Genomic DNA, 21,704 nt, shown 5'->3' with positions numbered 1-21,704 from the left:
TTTACTCTGCAGATGCTTTCCCAAAGCCTGTGATCACCACCCACCCCGAGACCACCGTGGCACTGCGGGGGACGAACGTCAGCTTTACTTGCACAGCCGGGAGCAGCAGCGACTCACCCATGGTCGCTGCGTGGAGGAAGGACGGCGAGTTACTGTACGACGCCGAGATCCAAAACTACTCCAGCCTGCGCGAGCAGGACGGCGAGTACATCGAACACACCAGCGTGCTGCAGCTGCGCAACGTCAGCTTCACGGATGAGGGGCGCTACCGGTGTGCCGTCGCAAATTACCTTGGCTCCAATTACTCCAACAAGGCAAAGCTCACTGTCAATGGTATGTGGGTTTGCTTGCAGGGGGGTGTGCAGTCTGTCTGTACTTAATCCACTTATTTTCACCAGACTGATACCTGGGATGGCAGGAATGACGTATGAGGAGAGATTGGGTCGATTAGGCTTATATTTGCTCGAGTTTAGAAGAATGAGAGGGGATCTCATTGAAACTTATAAAATTCTAACAGGACTAGACAGACTAGATGCAGGAAGGATGTTCCCGGTGGTCTGGGAGTCCAGAACCAGAGGTCACAGTCTAAGGATAAGGGGTAAGCCATTTAGGACAGAAATGAGGAGGAATTTCTTCACCCAGAGAATGGTGAACCTGTGGAATTCTCTACCACAGAAGACAGTTGAGGCCAATTCATTAAATATATTCAAGAAGGAGTTGGATATATTTCTTAAGGCTAAGGGGATCAAGGGATATGGGGAGAAAGCAGGGACAGGGTACTGAATTTGGATGATCAGCCATGATCTCATTGAATGGCGGAGCAGGCTCGAGGGGCCGAATGGCCTACTCCTGCTCCTATCTTCTATGTTTCTATTTTCATTTTGCTCTATAATCCTGCACGTAAATACAGATGTCTATTGTCAGTAGTGTGAATTATATTAATGCCCCGAGTGAATCTGACCATAATTTACGTCCCTGTGTCGGTCAGCTTTACAAGTGCGATTTAAATAAAATCTATAACTGGTAGCCATGCAGTCAGTTTATAGTGATTTTGTTTTAAATAGTATTTTTCAGATACTTATTATCTCTCTCGCGTACAGCAGCCCAGAGCCTCGACATCTCTCTATCTATCTCTCCTGCCATTTGGTGGAACTCCATCTTGCTGTAGGTTTGCCAGCCCTCCAGGATTGTCTTGGAGTCTCCTGAATTAATGATTCATCTCCTGGACGCTGCTGCCAGCAACTCATCAAGGGTTATGGGGACAGGGCGCGGGAAAGTGGAGTTGAGGTCGAAGATCAGCCATTACCTTATTGAATGGCGGAGCAGGCTCCAGGGGCCGCATGGCCGACTCCTGCTCCTAATTCTTATGTTGCTCAGAAGTCTCTGTTGTACCTAAGCAACTTAATCTTTTCTCTCTCTCCTCACTTTAAATTATTTTCTCTCTTCACTGATTCTCCTGTATCATCCTTTCCTCTCCCGGTTTAAACCTGGTTCCTCCCCCTAAGTCCCCAAGGGTGTGAGAGCAGAATAGGTGAACTGATTCTCAATCTCACTTTGTTTTCCTTTAAACCCCCCTCCCCTTCCCTCCCCCCACCACCCTTGCTTCCTAACTGCTTCTCTTTCTCTACTGACCGCCCCCCCCCCCCCCCCCCCCCCCCCCCCCCCCGGAAATACTTTGAACACAAGAAATCGTGGATAGAAACATAGAAGGCAGGAGTAGGCCATTCGGCCCCTCGAGCCTGCTCCGCCATTCAATGCAATCATGGCTGATCATCCAAACTCAGTACCCTGTCCCTGCTTTCTCCCCATATCTCTTGATCCCTTTAGCCTTAAGAAATATATCTAACTCCTTCTTGAATATATTTAATGAATTGGCCTCTACTGCCTTCTGTGGTAGAGAATTCCACTCTCTGGGTGAAGAAACTCCTCCTCATCTCTGTCCTAAATGGCTTACCCCTTATCCTTAGACTGTGACCCCTGGTTCTGGACTCCCCGACCATCGGGAACATCCTTCCAGCATCTACTCTGTCTAGTCCTGTTAGAATTTTATAAGTTTCGATGAGATCCCCCCTCATTCTTCTAAACTCCAGCGAGTATAAGACCAATCGACCCAATCTGTCCTCGTACGTCATTCCTGCCATCCCAGGTATCAGCCTGGTGAATCTTCGCTGCACTCCTTCCATGGCAAGAACATCCTTCCTCAGATAAGGTGACCAAAACTGCACACAATACTCAAGATGTGGTCTCACCAAAGCCCTGTACAACTGCAGCAAGACAGCCTTGTTCCTGTACTCAAACCCTCTCGCTACGAAGGCCCTCCCTCCCTCCCCATCACGCACAGCTTGTTGGAACACCAACGCACGGTGTCAACGAGCTGTTGTGATGTGAATTTCATACCATGGCTCTGTTGTTAATCATTTATCCATTGGTACATTTACAAAATGTATAAATGTGACAGGACAAGAATAGATGATAAGCTGAATGCCAAACCAGCTTAAATAAAAAGGTATGGTCAGTTTAATTAGGGGTATTAATAGGACTTGTGGCATTGTGCATCTGCCGTGTATTAAATAAAGCCCGCTTCCGTGCACTCTAAGCGATTAGCTTCTTTCTGGCCTCATTTTTAACAAAAATACAGATGGATTCATTCTTAAAAATTGTGCATTTCTAAAAATTTAATAATCATTAATATATTAATAGTGCATTCGCATGCACTTCCCTTCAACTTTTTCCTGTTATAAATTCCTATGTCCACATTTTTAATGGAAACTGTGTGTAAACTTCGCACAATAATTCCATCCTTCCTCCCTCGCTGGAGGTGCTGCCCCATCATCACTGACCAGAGGATGTAGTTGCAGTCTGACACATTTACTTGGGCAGTTTTCATTTTGATAAATGATAGGATTTTATAATGGAAATATAAAAATAAAGATAGAATATATGCTTTTAAAATGGAGGAATAAATACGGTCTCGCCCTGATCCCTGCTCTCTCCAACTAAGAACAAAAACCGTTAACACAGATCAACATTCTGCTTCGATTTTATGCGGACCTGGATAATGTTCAGCTGTCTGAGCAGTTCTTCCTAGTTTTCAGAAATTATGCACTTAGTTGCCTCCTTGAAACCCAGGTTAATGGATTCTAGGTTTCGCTTTGGGTCCTCCCCTGCAGACTACACTTGGTCTTGTCTCCCCAAGTGCAATGCCATCGGAGATCGAACAAGTAGAATATTATATGTAAATAGTTTGTTTTCCCTGATAAACTTTAAATTGAATAGCGAACAGATAATTGCCCTAATATTCCGGTCAACGTGGTACCTATTTGTGCAACCACCAATGTTTTACATTAATTGGGCTTGTGCAGATTATTTTGATGTCCCTTCATAGTCTATGTTACAGTAGTAAAGTTTTTTCAGCCTCCCTCTCTCGATAACCTCCTCCAGCTCTACAACCCTCCAAGATCTCTGCGCTCCTCCAATTCTGGCTTCTTGCGCATTCCCGATTTTCTTTGCTTCACCAGTGGCGACCATGCCTTCAGCTGCCTAGTCCCCAAGCTCTGGAATTCCCACCCTAAACCTCTCCGCCCCTCTACCTCTCCTCCTTTTAAGATGCCCCTTAAAACCCACCTCTGTGACCAACCTGTCCTAATATCTCCTCATGTGTCCAATTTTGTCTGATTGCGCTTCTGTGAAGCGCCTTGGGACGATTTACTATGTTAAAGGTGTTGGGATGTTTTATTATATTAAAGGCGCAGTATAAATGCAAGTTGTTTGTTTTCATAATCGTTTGCTTCTTGTTTTCCTATTAGAACTCCCCTCGTTTATGAAAACCCCCATGGATTTAACGATCCGGACGGGCGCAATGGCACGGCTGGAGTGTGCCGCAGGAGGTCATCCGATGCCGCAGATTGCTTGGCAGAAAGATGGTGGTACGGACTTCCCGGCAGCACGGGAGCGGCGTATGCACGTCATGCCAGAGGATGATGTCTTCTTCATTGCCAACGTGAAGATCGAGGACATGGGCATGTACAGCTGTATGGCCCAAAACACGGCAGGGGTCATTTCTGCAAACGCCACACTAACCATCCTAGGTGAGTTAGTGAAACTTGCTGTTAACTGGAGGCCACTTGGGAAAATAAGCGTCTGAATGGGGTAGAGGAGCAAAGTGGGTACAGATACATGAATCACTATAAGTAGCAACGCAGGTTAATAAGGCCATAAAAAAGGCAAACAAAGCACTGGGATTCATTTCTAGAGGGATAGAATTGAAAAGTAGAGAAGTTATGTTAAACTTGTATAGAACCATAGTTAGACCACACTTGGAGCACTGTGCACAGTTTTGGTCTCCGTATTATAAAAAGGATATAGCGGCACTGGAGAACGTGCAACAAAGATTTACTAGGATGATTCCAGATCTGAAGGATTATACCGATCAGGAAGGATTGAACAGGCTGGGGCTCTTTTCTCTAGAAAAGAGAAGACTGAGGGATGACCTGATCGAGGTCTTTCAGATTATGAGAAGGTCGACATCGAGAAGATGTTTCCACTTGTGGGAGAGACCAGAACTAGAGGCCATCAATATAAGAGAGTCACTGATAAATCCAATGGGGAATTCAGGAGAAACCTCTTTACCCAGAGAGTGGTGAGAATGTGGAACTCGCTGCCACAGGGAGTGGTTGAGGCGAATAGCATTGATGCATTTAAGGAGCAGCTGGATAAACATGAGGGAGAAAGGAATAGAAGGATATAATGGGCTGAAATGAAGTAGGGTGGGAGGAGGCTCGTGTGGAGCATAGACCAGTTGGGCCGAATGGCCTGTGTGTGCTGTAAATACTATGTAATGCGTAATGCGCCGTGAGTTTAATGGGTAAAACCTTAGAATACTGTTGATACGGTACTTACTGTGCAGGATAATCCTAGATTAGCACTGATTCTGTACTGTAGGGGGGTGGAGAGAAGACTCATTTTCTCTTTGCATATTAGGTTTCTTGTAGCTGCAACCAAGGTTGTGATTGGATTTTGCTGAATACGACAAATTGAACTGAAATTCCTTGACCAAATTTAATATAGAAACATAGAAAAATAGAAGCAGGAGTCGGCCATTCGGCCCTTCGAGCCTGCGCCGTCATTCAGTATGATCATGGCTGATCCTCTATCTCAATACCATATTCCCGCTCTCTCCCCATACCCCTTGATGCCTTTTGTGTCTAGAAATCTATCTATCTCCATTTTAAATAGCTGGAGCCCAAGTACTGATCCCTGCGGTACCCCACTAGTCACCGCCTGCCACTCCGAAAAAGACCCATTTATTCCTACTCTCTGTTTCCTGTCTGTTAACTCATTTTCAATCCATGCCAGTATTTTACCCCTAATCCCATGTGCTTTAATTTTGCACACTAACCTCTTATGTGGGACTTTATCAAAGGCCTTCTGAAAATCCAAATACACCACATCCACTGGTTCTCCTTTATCTATTCTACCAGTTACATCCTCAAAAAACTCCAGTAGGTTTGTCAAACAGGATTTCCCTTCCATAAATCCATGTTGACTTTGTCTAATCCCGTTGATATTTTCTAAGTGTCCTGTTATCACATCCTTTATAATAGACTCTAGCATTTTCCCTACTACTGATGTTAGGCTAACCGGTCTGTAGTTCCCTGTTTTCTCTCTCCCTCCTTTCTTAAATAGTGGGGTTACATTTGCCACCCTGCAATCTGCAGGAACTGTTCCATAATCTATAGAATTTTGGAAGATGACAACCAATGCATCCACTCTTTCCATGGCTACCTCTTTTAGTACTCTGGGATGCTGATTATCAGGCCCTGGGGATTTATCAGCTTTCAGTCCCATTAATTTCTCCAGCACTATTTTATTACTAATACTAATTTCCTTTAATTCCTCCTTCTCACTAGACCCTTGGTTCTCTCGCATTTCTGGGAAGTTATTTGTGTCCCCTTCCGTGAAGACAGAACCAAAGTATTTGTTTAATTGCTCAGCCATTTCCTTGTTCCCCATTATAAATTCTCCCATTTCTGACTGTAAGGGACCTACATTTGTCTTCACTAATCTTTTTCTTTTTACATACTTGTAGAAGCTTTTACAGTCCACTTTTATGTTCCTTGCAAGTTTACTCTCGTACTCTATTTTTCCCCTCTTGATCAATCTCTTGATCCTTTTTTGCTGAACCCCAAAATGCTCCCAATCCTCAGGCTTGCTCCTTTTTCTGGCAACTTTATATGACTCCTCTTTGGATCTAATACTATCCTTAATTTCTTTTGTTAGCCATGGTTGGGCCGCGTTTCCTTTTGTGTTTTTGCGCCAGAAAGGAATGTATAACTCTTGCAATTCATGCATTCGTTCCTTAAATGTTAGCCATTGCTGATCCACCGTCATGCCTTTTAATGAAGCTCCCCAATCTATCATAGCCAACTCACTCGTCGTACCTTCGTAGTTTCCTTTGTTTAGATTTAGGACCCTAGTTTCGGATTGGACTTCACTTTCCATCTTAATGAAGAATTCTGTCATGTTATGGTCACTCTTCCCTAAAGGACCCCGCACAACAAGATTATTAATTAACCCCTTCTCATTGCACAATACCCAATCTAGGATAGCCTGTTCCCTAGTTGGCTCCTCAACGTACTGGTCTAAAAAACCATCTCGTACACACTCCAGGAATTCATCCTCCACAGTATTATTGCTAATTTGGTTTGGCCAGTCTATATGTAGATTAAAGTCTTTTAATTGATTACTGTAGTACCCTTGTTACATGCATCTCTAATTTCCTGTTTGATGCCATCCCCCTACATTACCACTACTGTTTGGAGGCCTATAGACAACTCCCACCAATGTTTTCTGCCCCTTGGTGCTTCTTAGCTCCACCCAGACTGATTCTACATCTTGATTTTCTGAGCCAATATCCTTTCTCACTATTGCTCTGAATTTCATCTTTACTAACAAGGCCACCCCACCTCCTTTTCCTTTTCGCCTGTCCTTCCTAAATATCGAATATCCTTGGATAGTCAGCTCCCAGCCTTGGTCACCCTGCAGCCACGTCTCCGTAATTGCAATTATATCGTATCCGTTTACATCTATTTGCGCTGTTAATTCATCTACCTTATTACGAATGCTTCGTGCGTTCAGATACAGTGCCTTTAGATTTGTCTTTTAAAGCATTTTTCGACATCTTAACATTTTTTTGTACTGTGCTCCTATTTGTCTTACTACCATGTTTTCTTACCCGGACCCTATTTGTTAGTGCACTCCTTTGTTTGTACGCTCTGTCCCTTCCTGACACAATCTGGTTATCCTTACCCCAATCACTTTCCTGCACTGCTTCCTTGTCTTTTCTCTATCATTCTAGATTTCCCTCCACTGGAACCCTCCTCCCCCACCCCCCCCCCCCCCCCTTATTTAGTTTAAAGCCCTATCTACCTCCCTAGTTAATTCAATTCGATAGAACTCTGGTCCCAGCATGGTTCAGGTGTAGTCTGTCCCAACGGAACAGCTCTCTTTCCCCAGTACTGATGCCAGTGCCCCACGAATCGAAACCCACTTCTCCCACACCAATCTTTGAGCCACGCATTCATCTCCCTGATCCTATTGAACCTATGCCAAGTTGCTCGTGGCTCAGGTAATAATCCAGAGATTATTACCTTTGTGGTTCTGCTTTTTAATTTAGTCCCTAGCTACTCAAACTCTCTCAGCAGAACCTCTCTTTGTCCTACCTATGTCATTGGTACATACGTGGACCACGACAACTGGATCCTCCCCCTCCCACTCCAAGTTCTTCTCCAACCCAGAGGAGATGTCCTTTACCCTGGCACCGGGTAGGCAACACAGCCTTTGGGACTCACGCTCTTGGCTGCAGAGAACAGTAATGTTCTTTATTTTTCCAGCTGGCTTTATAATAAAACTTGTGGAGTCTTTCTCCCTGCCCTACTCCTACAGCGCTACGGTTTAGCTCTGGTTCCAAGTGTCTATTTCATCATCTGTTCACAGCAGTGATAATTTCACTCACTTGTGGACGGAAGTTGCCCTCTGTGACCACAGCACTGATGTTCATGTCGGCTGCCGAGTGCTGCCCAGAGCTTTGAGGCTGTGGAATTGCTTGCAGCTGAGGAGTTTGAGAATTTTAAAGCAGTTTTGTCAGCCGGCTGGACTAATCTTGTTTAATTTGCACTCCTTTCACCCCCCCCACCCTGCAGAAACTCCCTCGTTTGTACGGCCATTAGAAGACCGGACTGTTGCCAGAGGCGAGACTGCTGTTCTGCAGTGTATAGCTGGCGGCAGCCCCACTCCGCGCCTCAACTGGACCAAGGACGACGGCCCGCTAACCGTAACGGAGAGGCACTTCTTTGCTGCTGCCAACCAGCTTCTGATCATTGTGGACGCTGGCCCAGAGGATGTTGGGAAATACACCTGCGTCATGTCCAACACGCTTGGGACGGAGCGTGGTCACATTTACCTGAACGTGACTCCAACTTCCAACTGTGACTCCATGCAGAAAGGCTCCACCATTCAATAAGGTCATGGCTGATCTTCGGCCTCAACTCCACTTTCCCACCTGATCGCCATATCCCTTGATCCCAAAAATCTATCTCGACCTCGAATACACCCAACGATTCAGCCTCCACAGCCCTCTGGGGCCGAGAAGACACTCAACCCTCTGAAGAAATTCCTCCCATCCCAGTCCCAAATGGCCATTCCCCATCCCTAGACGATGCGTCGTCTTCTCTTCCCGATGTTCAGGCTTTCAGAACCCAAGCTTGGTGCCCCCCCCCCCCCCCCCCCCAGAGAAACGCAAGTTATTTAATGGAAGCCAGCGAGCCTCATTGCAGATTGATTGGATGTACGTTCACACTGCAGTTTCCTACACTGAGTTCTGGATGTCGGAAGGTGCTCCTCTCGCTCAACGACAGGTCCTGTGCTCTTCCCAGTACTGTAATTGGGCACAAACAAGCGAGCAATTGCACCTAGACGGCAGAGGTTCATAGAATTGTACAGCACAGGAGGAGACCATTCGGCCCATCGAGTCTGCCGGTTCTTTCAACGAGCAATCCACTTAGTCCCGCTCCCCTGCTCTTTCCCATATCCATGCAATTTTTTATCAAGACACTTATCCAATTCCCTATTGAATCTGCCTCCACCCACCACCCTATCAGGCAGCGCATTCCAAATCCTAGCCACTCGTTGCATAACGTTTTTCCTCATGTCGCCTCTGGTTCTTTTGGCAATCACCTTAAATCTGTGTCCTCTGGTTATCGACCCTTCAGCCATTGGAAACCGTTACTCTATTTACTCTATCTAAACCCGTCGTGATTTTAAACACCTCTCAAATCTCCTCTTGGTCTTCTCTGCTCTAAGGAGAACAGCCCATTAAAGCATCGACCGTCCACACCCTCGCTGTCTGCCTTTAGTTCCAGTCGATCCTCACTGATTAAGGCTAATTTTCTTGAGTCTGGTTCTCATTGCAAAATAGAAATGTGGTGGGGGAGTGGGGGCGCGGCACTACAAATGCAAGGAATCTGAAAGAAACACAAGGTTTGTGAAGGGAAATGGTGAGTTAACGTTTTAGGCATGGAACCTTGTTGGTATTGAGGCATCTGGTACTGTTCTATGAACCTCTACAGGGACTGTGCTCTGAACCCTCTCTACAGGGACTGTGCTCTGAACCCTCTCTGTACAGGGACTGTGCTCTGAACCCTCTGTACAGGGACTGTGCTCTGAACCCTCTCTACAGGGACTGTGCTCTGAACACTCTCTACAGGGACTGTGCTCTGAACACTCTACAGGGACTGTGCTCTGAACCCTCTCTACAGGGACTGTGCTCTGAACCCTCTCTGTACAGGGACTGTGCTCTGAACCCTCTGTACAGGGACTGTGCTCTGAACCCTCTCTCTACAGGGACTGTGCTCTGAACCCTCTCTGTACAGGGACTGCTCTGAACACTCTACAGGGACTGTGCTCTGAACCCTCTGTACAGGGACTGTGCTCTGAACCCTCTGTACAGGGACTGTGCTCTGAACCCTCTGTACAGGGACTGTGCCCTGAACCCCCTGTACAGGGACTGTGCTCTGAACCCTCTGTACAGGGACTGTGCTCTGAACCCTCTCTACAGGGACTGTGCTCTGAACCCTCTCTACAGGGACTGTGCTCTGAACCCTCTCTGTACAGGGACTGTGCTCTGAACCCTCTCTGTACAGGGACTGTGCTCTGAACCCTCTCTGTACAGGGACTGTGCTCTGAACCCTCTCTGTACAGGGACTGTGCTCTGAACCCCCTCTACAGGGACTGCTCTGAACCCCCCCTCTACAGGGACTGTGCTCTGAACCCTCTCTGTACAGGGACTGTGCTCTGAACCCCCTCTACAGGGACTGCTCTGAACCCCCCCTCTACAGGGACTGTGCTCTGAACCCTCTCTCTACAGGGACTGTGCTCTGAACCCCCCCCCCCCCCTCTACAGGGACTGTGCTCTGAACCCTCTCTGTACAGGGACTGTGCTCTGAACCCTCTGTACAGGGACTGTGCTCTGAACCTCCCCTCTACAGGGACTGTGCTCTGAACCCTCTCTACAGGGACTGTACTCTGAACCCTCTCTGTACAGGGACTGTACTCTGAACCCTCTCTGTACAGGGACTGTGCTCTGAACCCTCTGTACAGGGACTGTGCTCTGAACCCTCTCTCTACAGGGACTGTGCTCTGAACCCTCTCTCTACAGGGACTGTGCTCTGAACCCTCTCTCGACAGGGACTGTGCTCTGAACCCTCTGTACAGGGACTGTGCTCTGAACCCCCTTTGTACAGGGACTGTGCTCTGAACCCCCTTTGTACAGGGACTGTACTCTGAACCCTCTCTGTACAGGGACTGTGCTCTGAACCCTCTCTACAGGGACTGTGCTCTGAACCCTCTGTACAGGGACTGTGCTCTGAACCCTCTCTCTACAGGGACTGTGCTCTGAACCCTCTCTCTACAGGGACTGTGCTCTGAACCCTCTCTCGACAGGGACTGTGCTCTGAACCCTCTGTACAGGGACTGTGCTCTGAACCCCCTTTGTACAGGGACTGTGCTCTGAACCCTCTCTGTACAGGGACTGTGCTCTGAACCCTCTCTGTACAGGGACTGTGCTCTGAACCCCCTGATATACCTATCAATTCAGTTCATGAAAAGCGCCGAGTTAAGTTAGTAACTATAGGTTTTTATTGGCTAAATAACACAGCCCACCCTCGTGGGTGATCGGATCCAACAAGGAGGAATACCAGCCAGTCAACCACTTTTATACCTGGGCAAGCAGGCGGAGCCATGGGCGGAGTCAGCTGTGGTCAGCCCAGGTATAACAGCATGGCAAGAGGTAACCTTGTGTAGTGATACACTGGTTATCGCTGTTTACACTGTTGTAACGATATAAACAGTGATAACCATAGTGTAACGATAGTGAACGATAAAAGTGGTTTACCACACCCCCTCTACAGGGACTGTGCTCTGAACCCCCTCTGTACAGGGACTGTGCTCTGAACCCTCTCTGTACAGGGACTGTGCTCTGAACCCGCTCTGTACAGGGCCTGTGCTCTGAACCCTCTGTATAGGGACTGTGCTCTGAACCCGCTCTGTACAGGGACTGTTCTCTGAACCCTCTGTACAGGGACTGTGCTCTGAACCCTCTGTACAGGGACTGTGCTCTGAACCCTCTGTACAGGGACTGTGCTCTGAACCCTCTACAGGTACTGTGCTGTGAATGTTCTTTGAACCCGCTATGTGCAGGTACTGTGCTGTGAACCGTCTGCAGTTGCTGTGTGCAGCCTTTTTTGACCAGTGTCTGTCCTTGTGTATATTTGTTTCACCTCAGTCATGTGTACATTCTGTAAAGCATGTGTAAAATAAACATGTTTCTGTAAAATATCTTGTATTTCTGCATACAATAAAAAGTAGGAAAACTGAGCTATGGGTGTTTGGAGTGTTTAATCAATCTCGTGGCACGGCAGGTGGCCAGATGAAGGTTTCAGGTGAAGTAGGGTTAGAAGGTGGGAAATAATTGGCCCAGGGCGCACAAGATATATTTTAGTTTACATTCTAACGCCATACATTCTGGCATTATTTATATAATACTTTGGTTTTATATTATTTATAATTAAACAGCATAAACTTGGGCTTGTATTCCCTTGAGTTTAGAACGTTGAGGGGTGATCCAATTGAGGTGTTTAAAATGACGGATTTGATTGGGTAGATAGAGGGAAACTATTTCCTCTAATGGGACTAAAAGTCGATAAATCCCAAGGACCGGATGACCTACATCCGAGGGTTTTGAGAGAGGTGGCCATTGGTTGTCATCTTCCAAAATTCTAGAGATTCTGGAATGGTTCCTGCAGATTGGAGGATAGCGAATGTAACCCCGCTATTTAAGTTAGGTGTGGTCTCACCAAGGCCCTGTACAACTGCCCCCAGTGGTCCCTGCTGGAAAGTGTGTCTGTGGATGTCTGTTGAGAAATGGGGGCCACAGGCTCGGCTGTGGTTCCCTCCATGGTCTGATAGCCTGCTGGCACTTGCGTCAAGAATGGATACTTGAGCTGTTGCCTGACGACAAAAATCGACTGTTTTAGGGGAGAGGAAATTTGACGGGAAAACAGGAAATCCCAATCACAAGCGTGGTTTCCCCCCACTGCACCGTATTCTGTACCGCGCTCTCCCCCGGCGATGGCCACTGACTCGGGGCTGGGTCGTGATGCCTGCCAATGTGCAGCTTTAGAATGTGCTGTGATTCACATTTCATACCCATTAAATAAATTTACTGCAATTCATAGAATCTTACAGCACAGAAAGAGGCCATTCTGCCCATCGTGCCTGTGCCGGCTCTTTGAAAGAGCTCTCCAATAAGTCCCACTCCCCCCTGCTCTTTCCCCAGAGCCCTGCAGATTTTTCCTCTTCAAGTATTTCTCCAATTCCATTTTGAAAGTTGCCATTGAATCTACTTCCACCGCCCTTTCAGGCAGCACATTCCAGATCACAACAACTCGCTGCGTAAAAATATTTCTCATCTCCCCTCTGGTTCTTTTGCCAACTATCATAAATCTGTGTCATCTGTCACTGGAAACAGTTTCTCCTTATTTACTCTTATCAAAACCCCTTATAATTTTGAACACCTCTATTAAATCTCCTCTTGGCCTTCTAAGGAGAACAACCCCAGCTTCTCCAGTCTCTCCACCTAACTGAAGTCCGTTATCCCGGGTACCAGTCTAGTAAATCTCTGCATTATAGTCGTGTGTTTTGGCAGATGGCTCCCAGTCTCCAGTGCCTACCAGCGCATACCCCTAAATCACACCATCTGCATAACTGAACATGTTGGAAGGAAAAGAATGAGCTTGCACTTCTGGAGTGCCTTTCATGACATCAGGATGTCCTGAAATGCCAATGAAGTAGTTGTTGAAGTGCAGTCACTGTTGTAATGTAGGAAAAGCAGCAGCCAAGTTGCGCACAGCAAGCTCCCACAAACAGCAATGAAATAATGACCAGATAATCTGTCTTAGGCGTTGGTTGTAGGATAAATATTGGCCCAGGACCCCGGGAGAACTCCCCTGCTCTTGGAACAGTGCCGTGGGATCGCTTGCGTCCACCTGAAAGGGCAGATTGCTCTAAAATACCTGCATGAATTTTCAAACTACATCTTATTATTTCAAAGTGTCTGCAAAGAAAGAAAGCTTGCATTTGTATTTCACAACCTCCGGATGTCTAAAAGCACTTCATACCCAGTGAAATACTTTGGAACATAGGAACAGGAGGAGGCCATTCAGCCCCTCGATCTTGTTCCGCCATTTAATGAGATCATGGCTGATCTGTATCTTAACTCCATCAACTCGCCTTGGCTCCATAACCTTTTATATCTGTGGCTAGAAAATATCAATCTCCGATTTAAAATTATTAACTGAGCCCCAGCATCTACTGCTCTTTGTGGGAGAGAGGTCCACACTTCCACCACCCTTTGTGTGAAGAAGTGTTTCCTAACTTCTCTCCTGAATGGCCTGGCTCTGATTTTAAGGTTCTGCCCCCTTGTCCTAGACTCCCCCACCAGCGGGAAAGGTTTCTCTCTGTCTCTACCCTATTCCTTTCAAAATCCTAAACACCTCAATCAAATTGCCCCTTAACCTTCTATATTCAGTGAATACAAGCCTAGTTTATGTAAAATCTCCTCATAATCTAACCCTTGGAGCCCTGGTGAATCTGCGCTGCGCTCCTTCCAGGGCCAGTATATCCTTTCTAAGGTGTGGTGCCCAGAACTGTACACCGTGCTCCAGGTGTGGTCTAACCGGGGCTTTGTATAGCTGCAGCAAAACTTCCCTTTTATATTCCAGCCCTCTAGTTATAAAGACTAACATTCCATTAGCCTATTTGATTATTTTTGGTTCCTGTCGTCTACATTTTAGTGATCTGTGTACATGGACCCCTAAATCTCTTTGGACCACAGATCCGAGCTTTTCACCATTTAAAAATACTCTGATCTATCCTTATTTGGTCCAAAGTGGATGACCTCACAATTGCTTGTGTTGAAATCCATCTGCCACAGTTTTGCCCACTCACTTAATCTATCAATGCCTCTTTGTAATTTTATGCTCCCAGCTACACACACTGCGATGGTGTATAACAATGAGAACACTTCCATACACAAAGGAATACATGCAACCTGTCCTTGGAATTTAACCCTTTTATCCCCAGTAGTTTTGGGTCAAAAATCCTGGAACTCCCTCCCTAACAGCACTGCGGGAGCACCTTCACCACACGGACTGCAGCGGTTCAAGAAGGCAGCTCACCACCACCTTCTCGAGGGCAACTAGGCAAGGGCAATAAATGCCGGCCTTGCCAGCGGTGCCCACATACCGTGAACAAATTAAAATGAAGTTCCAGGAGAAGGCTTTCTCGCCAATTGGCAACTAGGAATGTGAAATAAATGCCAGCTCGCAGCCAAAGAACAAATACTGTATATTTTTTTAATGAACTTAATGGGACATGGAATTAACCTTTGCCCTTGACTCTGGGGTAGAACTGAACAGGACACATTAATTGAATGCTCCTACAGTAGAATTTCCCCTTCCAAAATCAGTTCCATTCTCCGATCTGCAGGGATCTCCAGTCCAAGTCCCAGTAATTAATCTATTAGATTCAGCTGGATATTGATTCGCATCATAGATTTCATCTTCGAAATCACGGCCCAAAATACAGACATTGAGTATTCCGAATCCCTCCGTCTGCCAAGTCAAACATTCCGAACTGTGTACATTTACTTTCCTTAGAACCATAGACATTTACGGCACAGAAGGAGGTCATTCGACCCATCGTGTCTGTGCTGGTCGAATAAGAGCTCTCCACCCTAATCCCACTTTCCAGCACTCGGTCCGTAGCCCTGTAGGTTACGGCACTTCAAGTGCATATCCAAGTACTGTTTAAATGCGATGAGGGTCTCTGCCTCCACCACCCTTTCAGGCAGTGAGTTCCAGACCCCCACCACCCTCTGGGTGAAAAAAGTTCTCCTCCACTCCCCTCTAATCCTTCTACCAATTACTTTAAATCTCTGCCCCCTGGTTATCAAATGACAAGAATTGTTTTTTTAATTAAGGAATTTGTCATTTTATTTTCTCTGAAATCTGGTTCATTCATTGCACCATTACATCGAGGGGTGTGGCTAATAGATCAGTGCGACCTGTGATTAGACGCAATAATCTGGCCATACTGTACTTTCCAACCTGCAATTTGAGGTTTGTAAGGGTAATGACTTTGCAGAACACCCAGGAGCTGTGGTAACAAGCAGACAGTGAGTGAGAGTGTGTCCTGTGTTGGTGCTGAATACTCCAGGTATAATTGTCACAGCTGTTGTGTATGCACTTTGAAGAGAATAACTGGTCTCAGACTGCAGTACCGGCAGTGACCACCCCTGTATAAAAGGCGCTAGAGAGCCTCTGTTAGTTTCGCTATTGACTACCACCAGTAAAGACTTGTTTGTTTTCACTCCTGCTGGTCCGTGTCTCAATCATTCACGGACTTAACACTGGCGACGAGTAAGAAACGAACTTACCTGCAACTCGGCAGCACCTCAGACGACGTTGTTGAAGGTCGGAGCCAGAAAAAAAAGAGTCCAAAGAAACTCGGGAAACGGGCGTCGACCGTCGATCATCGGTTTGAAAACTTGCAGGAGAGACTGTCCAGAGCCAGGCTGGGTTCCTCGGTCTGTGGTTTCCCAGCTAATCGGGCTGGTGGCAGGTAGTGCTCTGATCCTTCCTGGGCTGCGGCGGACTGAAGCTTGATCGGGTGGCTTTTCAACGGGGCCGGGCAGCGAGTCGGGAAGCAAAGAGAGAGAGAGGGTGGAGCACACCGGGCACGGCCGGTGCTTCGAAGCCGGGCAGCGTTCGGAGGGAGGGAAGTGTCCCAGAGGGTCCGCTCCACGACGGGAAAATAATAAAAGAAAAAGAATCAATATTTAACGTGCAAGAAACCGTGGAAAGCGGCGCTAACAACAGCGGGGAAGAAGGCAAAGCGCGGGAGGCGCCATTTTGTTAAATCGGGGAAGAAGGCAATGCGCGGGAGGCGCCATTTTAGATTTGCAAGATGCCGAAGACTGGCTGTATCACTGCTTTTGATAATACAATAGAGGACTGGACCACGTATGTGGAAAGAGTCGAGGTATAGTTCGAGGCAAACGAAATAGCGGAGGGGAAAAAGGCATCGATATTGCTAAACTTAATGGGCGCTAGAACGTACGGCCTATTGCGGGACCTGATTACTCCAGCCAAACCGAAGGCGAAGAGTTTTAATGAAATTGTTGCTGTTCCACAGGATCACTTAAACCCTGCACCGCTGTTGATAGCAGAAAGATTTAAATTCCACAGGAGAACTCAGCACAAAGATGAGAGCAATGCTGAGTATCTTACGGAACTACGCAAGCTATCAAAGCACTGCCAGTTCGGAGCAGGACTGGCAGATACCCTACGGGACAAATTTGTCTGGACTCCTGAGTGAAGGAACACAGAAGAAGTTACTCTCAGAAAAAGAGCTGACGCTAGATAAGGCTTTCAGCGTGGCAGTATCGTATGAAGCAGCAGCCAGGGGAGCTGCAGAAATTCAACAAAAACCACAGGAATACGGCACCCACGAAATGACACGGGGATTTGCAAAATGTTATCGCTGCGGCAGAACTAACCATGACCAGAAGGACTGCTGGTCCAAAGACAAAATATGCAGACAATGCGGGAAGATTGGACACATTGCACATGTTTGCAGGTCTGGGAAGAAGACCAGCGACAACAAAAAGGCTACTAAGGAACCGTACAAGAAAGTACAAGAGATGACGGACAGTAGTTCCGAAGACCAGATGAGCGATAGTGAATCCGGAAACAGGAGACTAAGCTGTCTCAAACTTCACAATGTAATCGCAAAAGAGGATCACCGAACCATTTGGGTCACCCTCACGATAGCAGGGTCCCAAGTTAAAATGGAATTGGATATAGGATCAGCGCTAACTGTCATGAATCGACGAGACTACGAGCGGCTATTTTCACACATACCCTTGAGAGAGACATCCATCGTCTTGACGACGTATACGGGGCAAAAAGTATACCCCAGAGGAAAAATAAGGGTGCCTGTCGAATACAATGGCGAGAAAATTCAGAAATTGTATCTCTACATACTGCCAAATGGTGGACCACCGTTATTGGGACGGGAATGGATCAGGAAGATAAACTTAGATTGGCATTCCATTCATGCAATGACGGTGGACGGTAAAAAAGATGAAGACGTCACTCCTGGACGATTGTCAACAATCTTAGCTAACGCCAAAGAGGTATTTCAACAAGAACTGGGCACGCTTAAAGGCGTAACCGCCTCGATAAAAATAGAAGAGAATGCAGTTCCCAAGTTTTTCAAAGCAAGACCGGTACCATATGCAATTCGCCCAGCCGTCGAGGCAGAGCTGGAGAAGGCTGGCGTGTTGTCTAAGGTTGACTGGAGCAAGTGGGCGACACCCATCATTCCTGTCATGAAGAAAACGTTAAGCAATAAGTCCGGAGAGCCAAGGAAGATTCGCATCTGTGGGGATTTCAAGGTGACGGTGAACCCGGTCCTTCACACAGTACAATATCCTCTTCCAAGGATAGAAGACATATTCGCCTCACTGTCTGGAGGGAAGCGTTTTACAAAAATTCACCTAGCTCAAGCATATTTGCAGATGGAGGTTGAGGAGTCCTCTCGGAAGTATCTCACGATAAACACTCTCAAAGGTCTTTACCAGTATCATCGATTGGTATTCGGAGTAGCATCGGCTCCGGCGATATGGCAAAGAGCGATGGAACAAGTCCTGCAAGGGATTCCGGGGACTCAGTGTTACTTGGACGACATCCTTGTGACAGGTGAAGATGACAGTGAACACCTTAACAACCTAGAACAGGTGCTCACTAGACTACGGGAACATGGGCTGCGAGCCAACCGCCCCAAGTGCGAATTTTTTAAGAAACAGATATCGTATTGTGGCCACGTGATTGATGAAGAGGGGTTACATAAGTCCCCTGACAAAATTGAAGCGGTTGTTAAGGCCCCAGCGCCTGAAAATGTGTCGCAACTGAGGTCATTCCTCGGATTGGTGAATTGCTATCATAAGTTTTTGCGAATTTGTCGACAATTCTGCACCCACTGAACGCCCTGCTACGAACGGGGGTAGCATGGAAATGGAACGATGATTGTAAGCGTGCTTTTCAGAAGAGTAAGGACTTAATCACTTCAAAGGAAGTATTGGCTCACTACAACCCAGCACTGCCAATCAGGCTGGCATGTGATGCGTCTCCCTACGGCATTGGGGCGGTACTGTCACACAAATTCCTTGATGGTTTAGAGAGGCCGATAGCTTTTGCGTCACGCTCGTTAACTTCTGCCGAGCGTAACTACGCCCAGATTGACAGAGAGGCCCTCAGCCTAGTGTGGGGGGTGAAGAAGTAGTATGCACGGTGGCATTGTGGTTAGCACTGTTGCCTCACAGCGCCAGGGACCCGGGTTCAAATCCAGCCTCAGGTGACTGTCTGTGTGGAGTTTGCACATTCTCCCCGTGTTTGCATGGGTTTCCTCCGGGTGCTCCGGTTTCCTCCCACAGTCCAAAGATGTGCGGGTTAGGTTGATTGGCCATGATAAAAAAAATTGGCCCTTAGTGTTAGGGGGGATTAAATACATGGGGTTACGGGGTTACGGGGATAGGGCTTGGGTGGGATGGCTGTCGGTGTAGGGACCGGGTGCTAGGGTTTGGATGATCAGCCATGATCTCGTTGAATGGCGGAGCAGGCTCGAAGGGCCGAATGGCCTACTCCTGCTCCTATCTTCTATGTTTCTACTATCTGCACGGTCAAAAATTTACTCTACTAACCGATCATCAACCTCTTGTCTCCATTTTCAACCCTCAGAAGGGCCTACCGATAATGACGGCACAATGGCTGCAGAGATGGTCCCTTTTCCTAGGGGCACACCAATATGACATCGAGTACAAAGGAACCAAACAGCGTGGAAATGCTGATGGATTGTCACGCCTACCGTTGCCGACGGTGGAAGAAGAAGACCTTGCAGTGGATCCAATGGAGTTATTCCACTCGACCATAGTCGAATGTCTCCCTGTGACGAATGCAAACATAGAAAAGGAAACACGGAATGACCCGACACTATCACGGGTCTATGATTTAACGGTGAAGGGATGGCCAGCACATGGCGAACCACTGCTGCCAGCATTCTCGCCGAGAAGAGAACAGCTGTCAGTGTGCAGAGGAACCTTGATGTGTGGATCCAGAGTAGTAATTCCACCCAAATTGAAGGATAGAGTGCTCAATGGGCTTCATGAGGGTCATCTGGGAGGGGTAAAAATGAAGAACTTAGCCAGAGCGTTTGTGTGGTGGCCGGGAATCGATAGAGAAATCGAAGAGATGACCAAGAGCTGTGCAGGATGCCAGAAGGTCCAAAACGCCCCACCACAAACTCCTCTGCATCCATGGGAGTGGCCCTCATCTCCATGGCAAAGGGTGCACATTGATTTTGCTGGTCCCTTCATGGACTCGATGTTTTTAATTGCGGTGGATGCACATTCAAAGTGGCCAGAGGTAATAAAAATGTCCTCAACCACCACAGAAAAAACTATCACAGTTTTGCGAACCGTATTCGCCAGGAATGGGCTGCCTGAACAGATTTGCTCTGACAATGGACCACAGTTTGTGTCTGAAGAGTTCCGGAGGTTCTTAAAGAACAATGGCGTTAAGCATTACACATCTGCCCCATATCATCCAGCCACTAATGGATTGGCCGAGAGGCTTGTCCAAACATTCAAGAAGGCGATCGAGGCAATGTGTAATGAAGAAAAACCCCTACAACACAAGGTGGACAACTTCTTGTTTGCCTACCGGAATGCGACACATGCGGTTACCAACCAAACCCCAGCCATGATGTTCTTCAATTGAAGACTACGATGCCGCTTGGATTTGGTTAAGCCAAACGTCCGAAGAGATGTGGAGAACAGGCAGTTTCAGAATATGAATGAAAGGCCGACCAGGAGTTTTAAGATAGGTCAACCAGTTTTGGCCCGGGACTACCGCACTGAGAAATGGCAGCCAGGAACGATTTGTACACGGCAAGGACCTCTCATCTATACCGTGGACGTTGGAGAGAGCATTGTAAGACGCCATGCTGACCAGATTCTAGAGTCACTGGAAAACGTCAACTCCACACCACGATCTGATACACCTGGCAATGAAATCGACGTACCAATTGCAGCTACCGCAGAATCGGTGATATTGGAAGCAGGTGAACCAAACAACGACATTGATCTCGACTCAACATTGCCAGAAGAACCTGATACCCCAAAGAGGCGTTATCCAGTCAGAATCAGGAAGCCTCCTCAAAGACTGAACTTATAATTGCTTAAACTTAACCAATGTATCTAGCAACCGTAATTGTGATTGTAATTAGTTATCATTTAGTTGTTCAATGAATGTTATGTACTGTTTATCTAAAAGGGGAGGAATTGTTGTGTATGTACTTTGAAGAGAATAACTGGTCTCAGACTGCAGTACCGGCAGTGACCACCCCTGTATAAAAGGCGCTAGAGAGCCTCTGTTTGTTAGTTTCGCTATTGACTACCACCAGTAAAGACTTGTTTGTTTTCACTCCTGCTGGTGGGTGTCTCAATCATTCACGGACTTAACAACAGCTACCTCTACATAGAGAATCGTAACCAGCACGGGTTAGATACAGAGTAAAGCTCCCTCTACACTGTTCCCTCAAACACTTCCAGGGCAGGTACAGCACGGGTTAGATACAGAGTAAAGCTCCCTCTACACTGCCCCATCAAACACTCCCAGGGCAGGTGCAGCACAGGTTAGATACAAAGTAAAGCTCCCTCTATACTGTCCCATCAAACACTCCCAGGGCAGGTACAGCACGGGGTTAGATACAGAGTAAAGCTCCCTCTACACTGTCCCATCAAACACTCCCAGGGCAGGGTACAGCACGGGTTAGATACAGAGTAAAGCTCCCTCTACACTGTCCCATCAAACACTCCCAGGGCAGGTACAGCACGGGTTAGATACAGAGTAAAGTTCCCTCTACACTGTCCCATCAAACACTCCCAGGGCAGGTACAGCACGGGTTAGATATTGAGTAAAGCTCCCTCTACGCTGTCAATTATTTCAATTAACTTCTCCGGCAGGAGG

At 47.0% G+C, this 21,704-nt stretch overlaps 1 protein-coding gene across 2 annotated transcripts in view; it reads left to right on the top strand.

The window, feature by feature from the left end:
- Window positions 1–21,158, top strand: part of LOC147105001 (leucine-rich repeats and immunoglobulin-like domains protein 2) — a 100,463-nt gene extending 79,305 nt beyond the window's left edge. Inside the window, exons 13-15 of one of the 2 annotated variants that reach the window (XM_086011000.1) lie at window positions 13–333; window positions 3,807–4,088; window positions 19,416–21,158. In XM_086011000.1, coding sequence (XP_085867126.1) covers window positions 13–333; window positions 3,807–4,088; window positions 19,416–19,486 — 674 coding nt within the window. In that variant the 3' untranslated portion in view covers window positions 19,487–21,158. Of the gene's footprint in view, window positions 1–12; window positions 334–3,806; window positions 4,089–8,201; window positions 11,932–19,415 lie in introns of those variants that run through there. The other variant, XM_086010998.1, reaches the window with a different exon arrangement.
- Window positions 21,159–21,704: the final 546 nt, after the last annotated feature.

Source organism: Somniosus microcephalus, chromosome 18 (assembly GCF_052327205.1).
Source record: "Somniosus microcephalus isolate GS21.2 chromosome 18, FLI_Smic_1.0, whole genome shotgun sequence".
Lineage (NCBI taxonomy): Eukaryota > Metazoa > Chordata > Chondrichthyes > Squaliformes > Somniosidae > Somniosus > Somniosus microcephalus.
The sequence above is the reverse complement of the archived record's forward strand: the minus strand, read 5'-3'. Positions and strand labels throughout refer to the sequence as shown.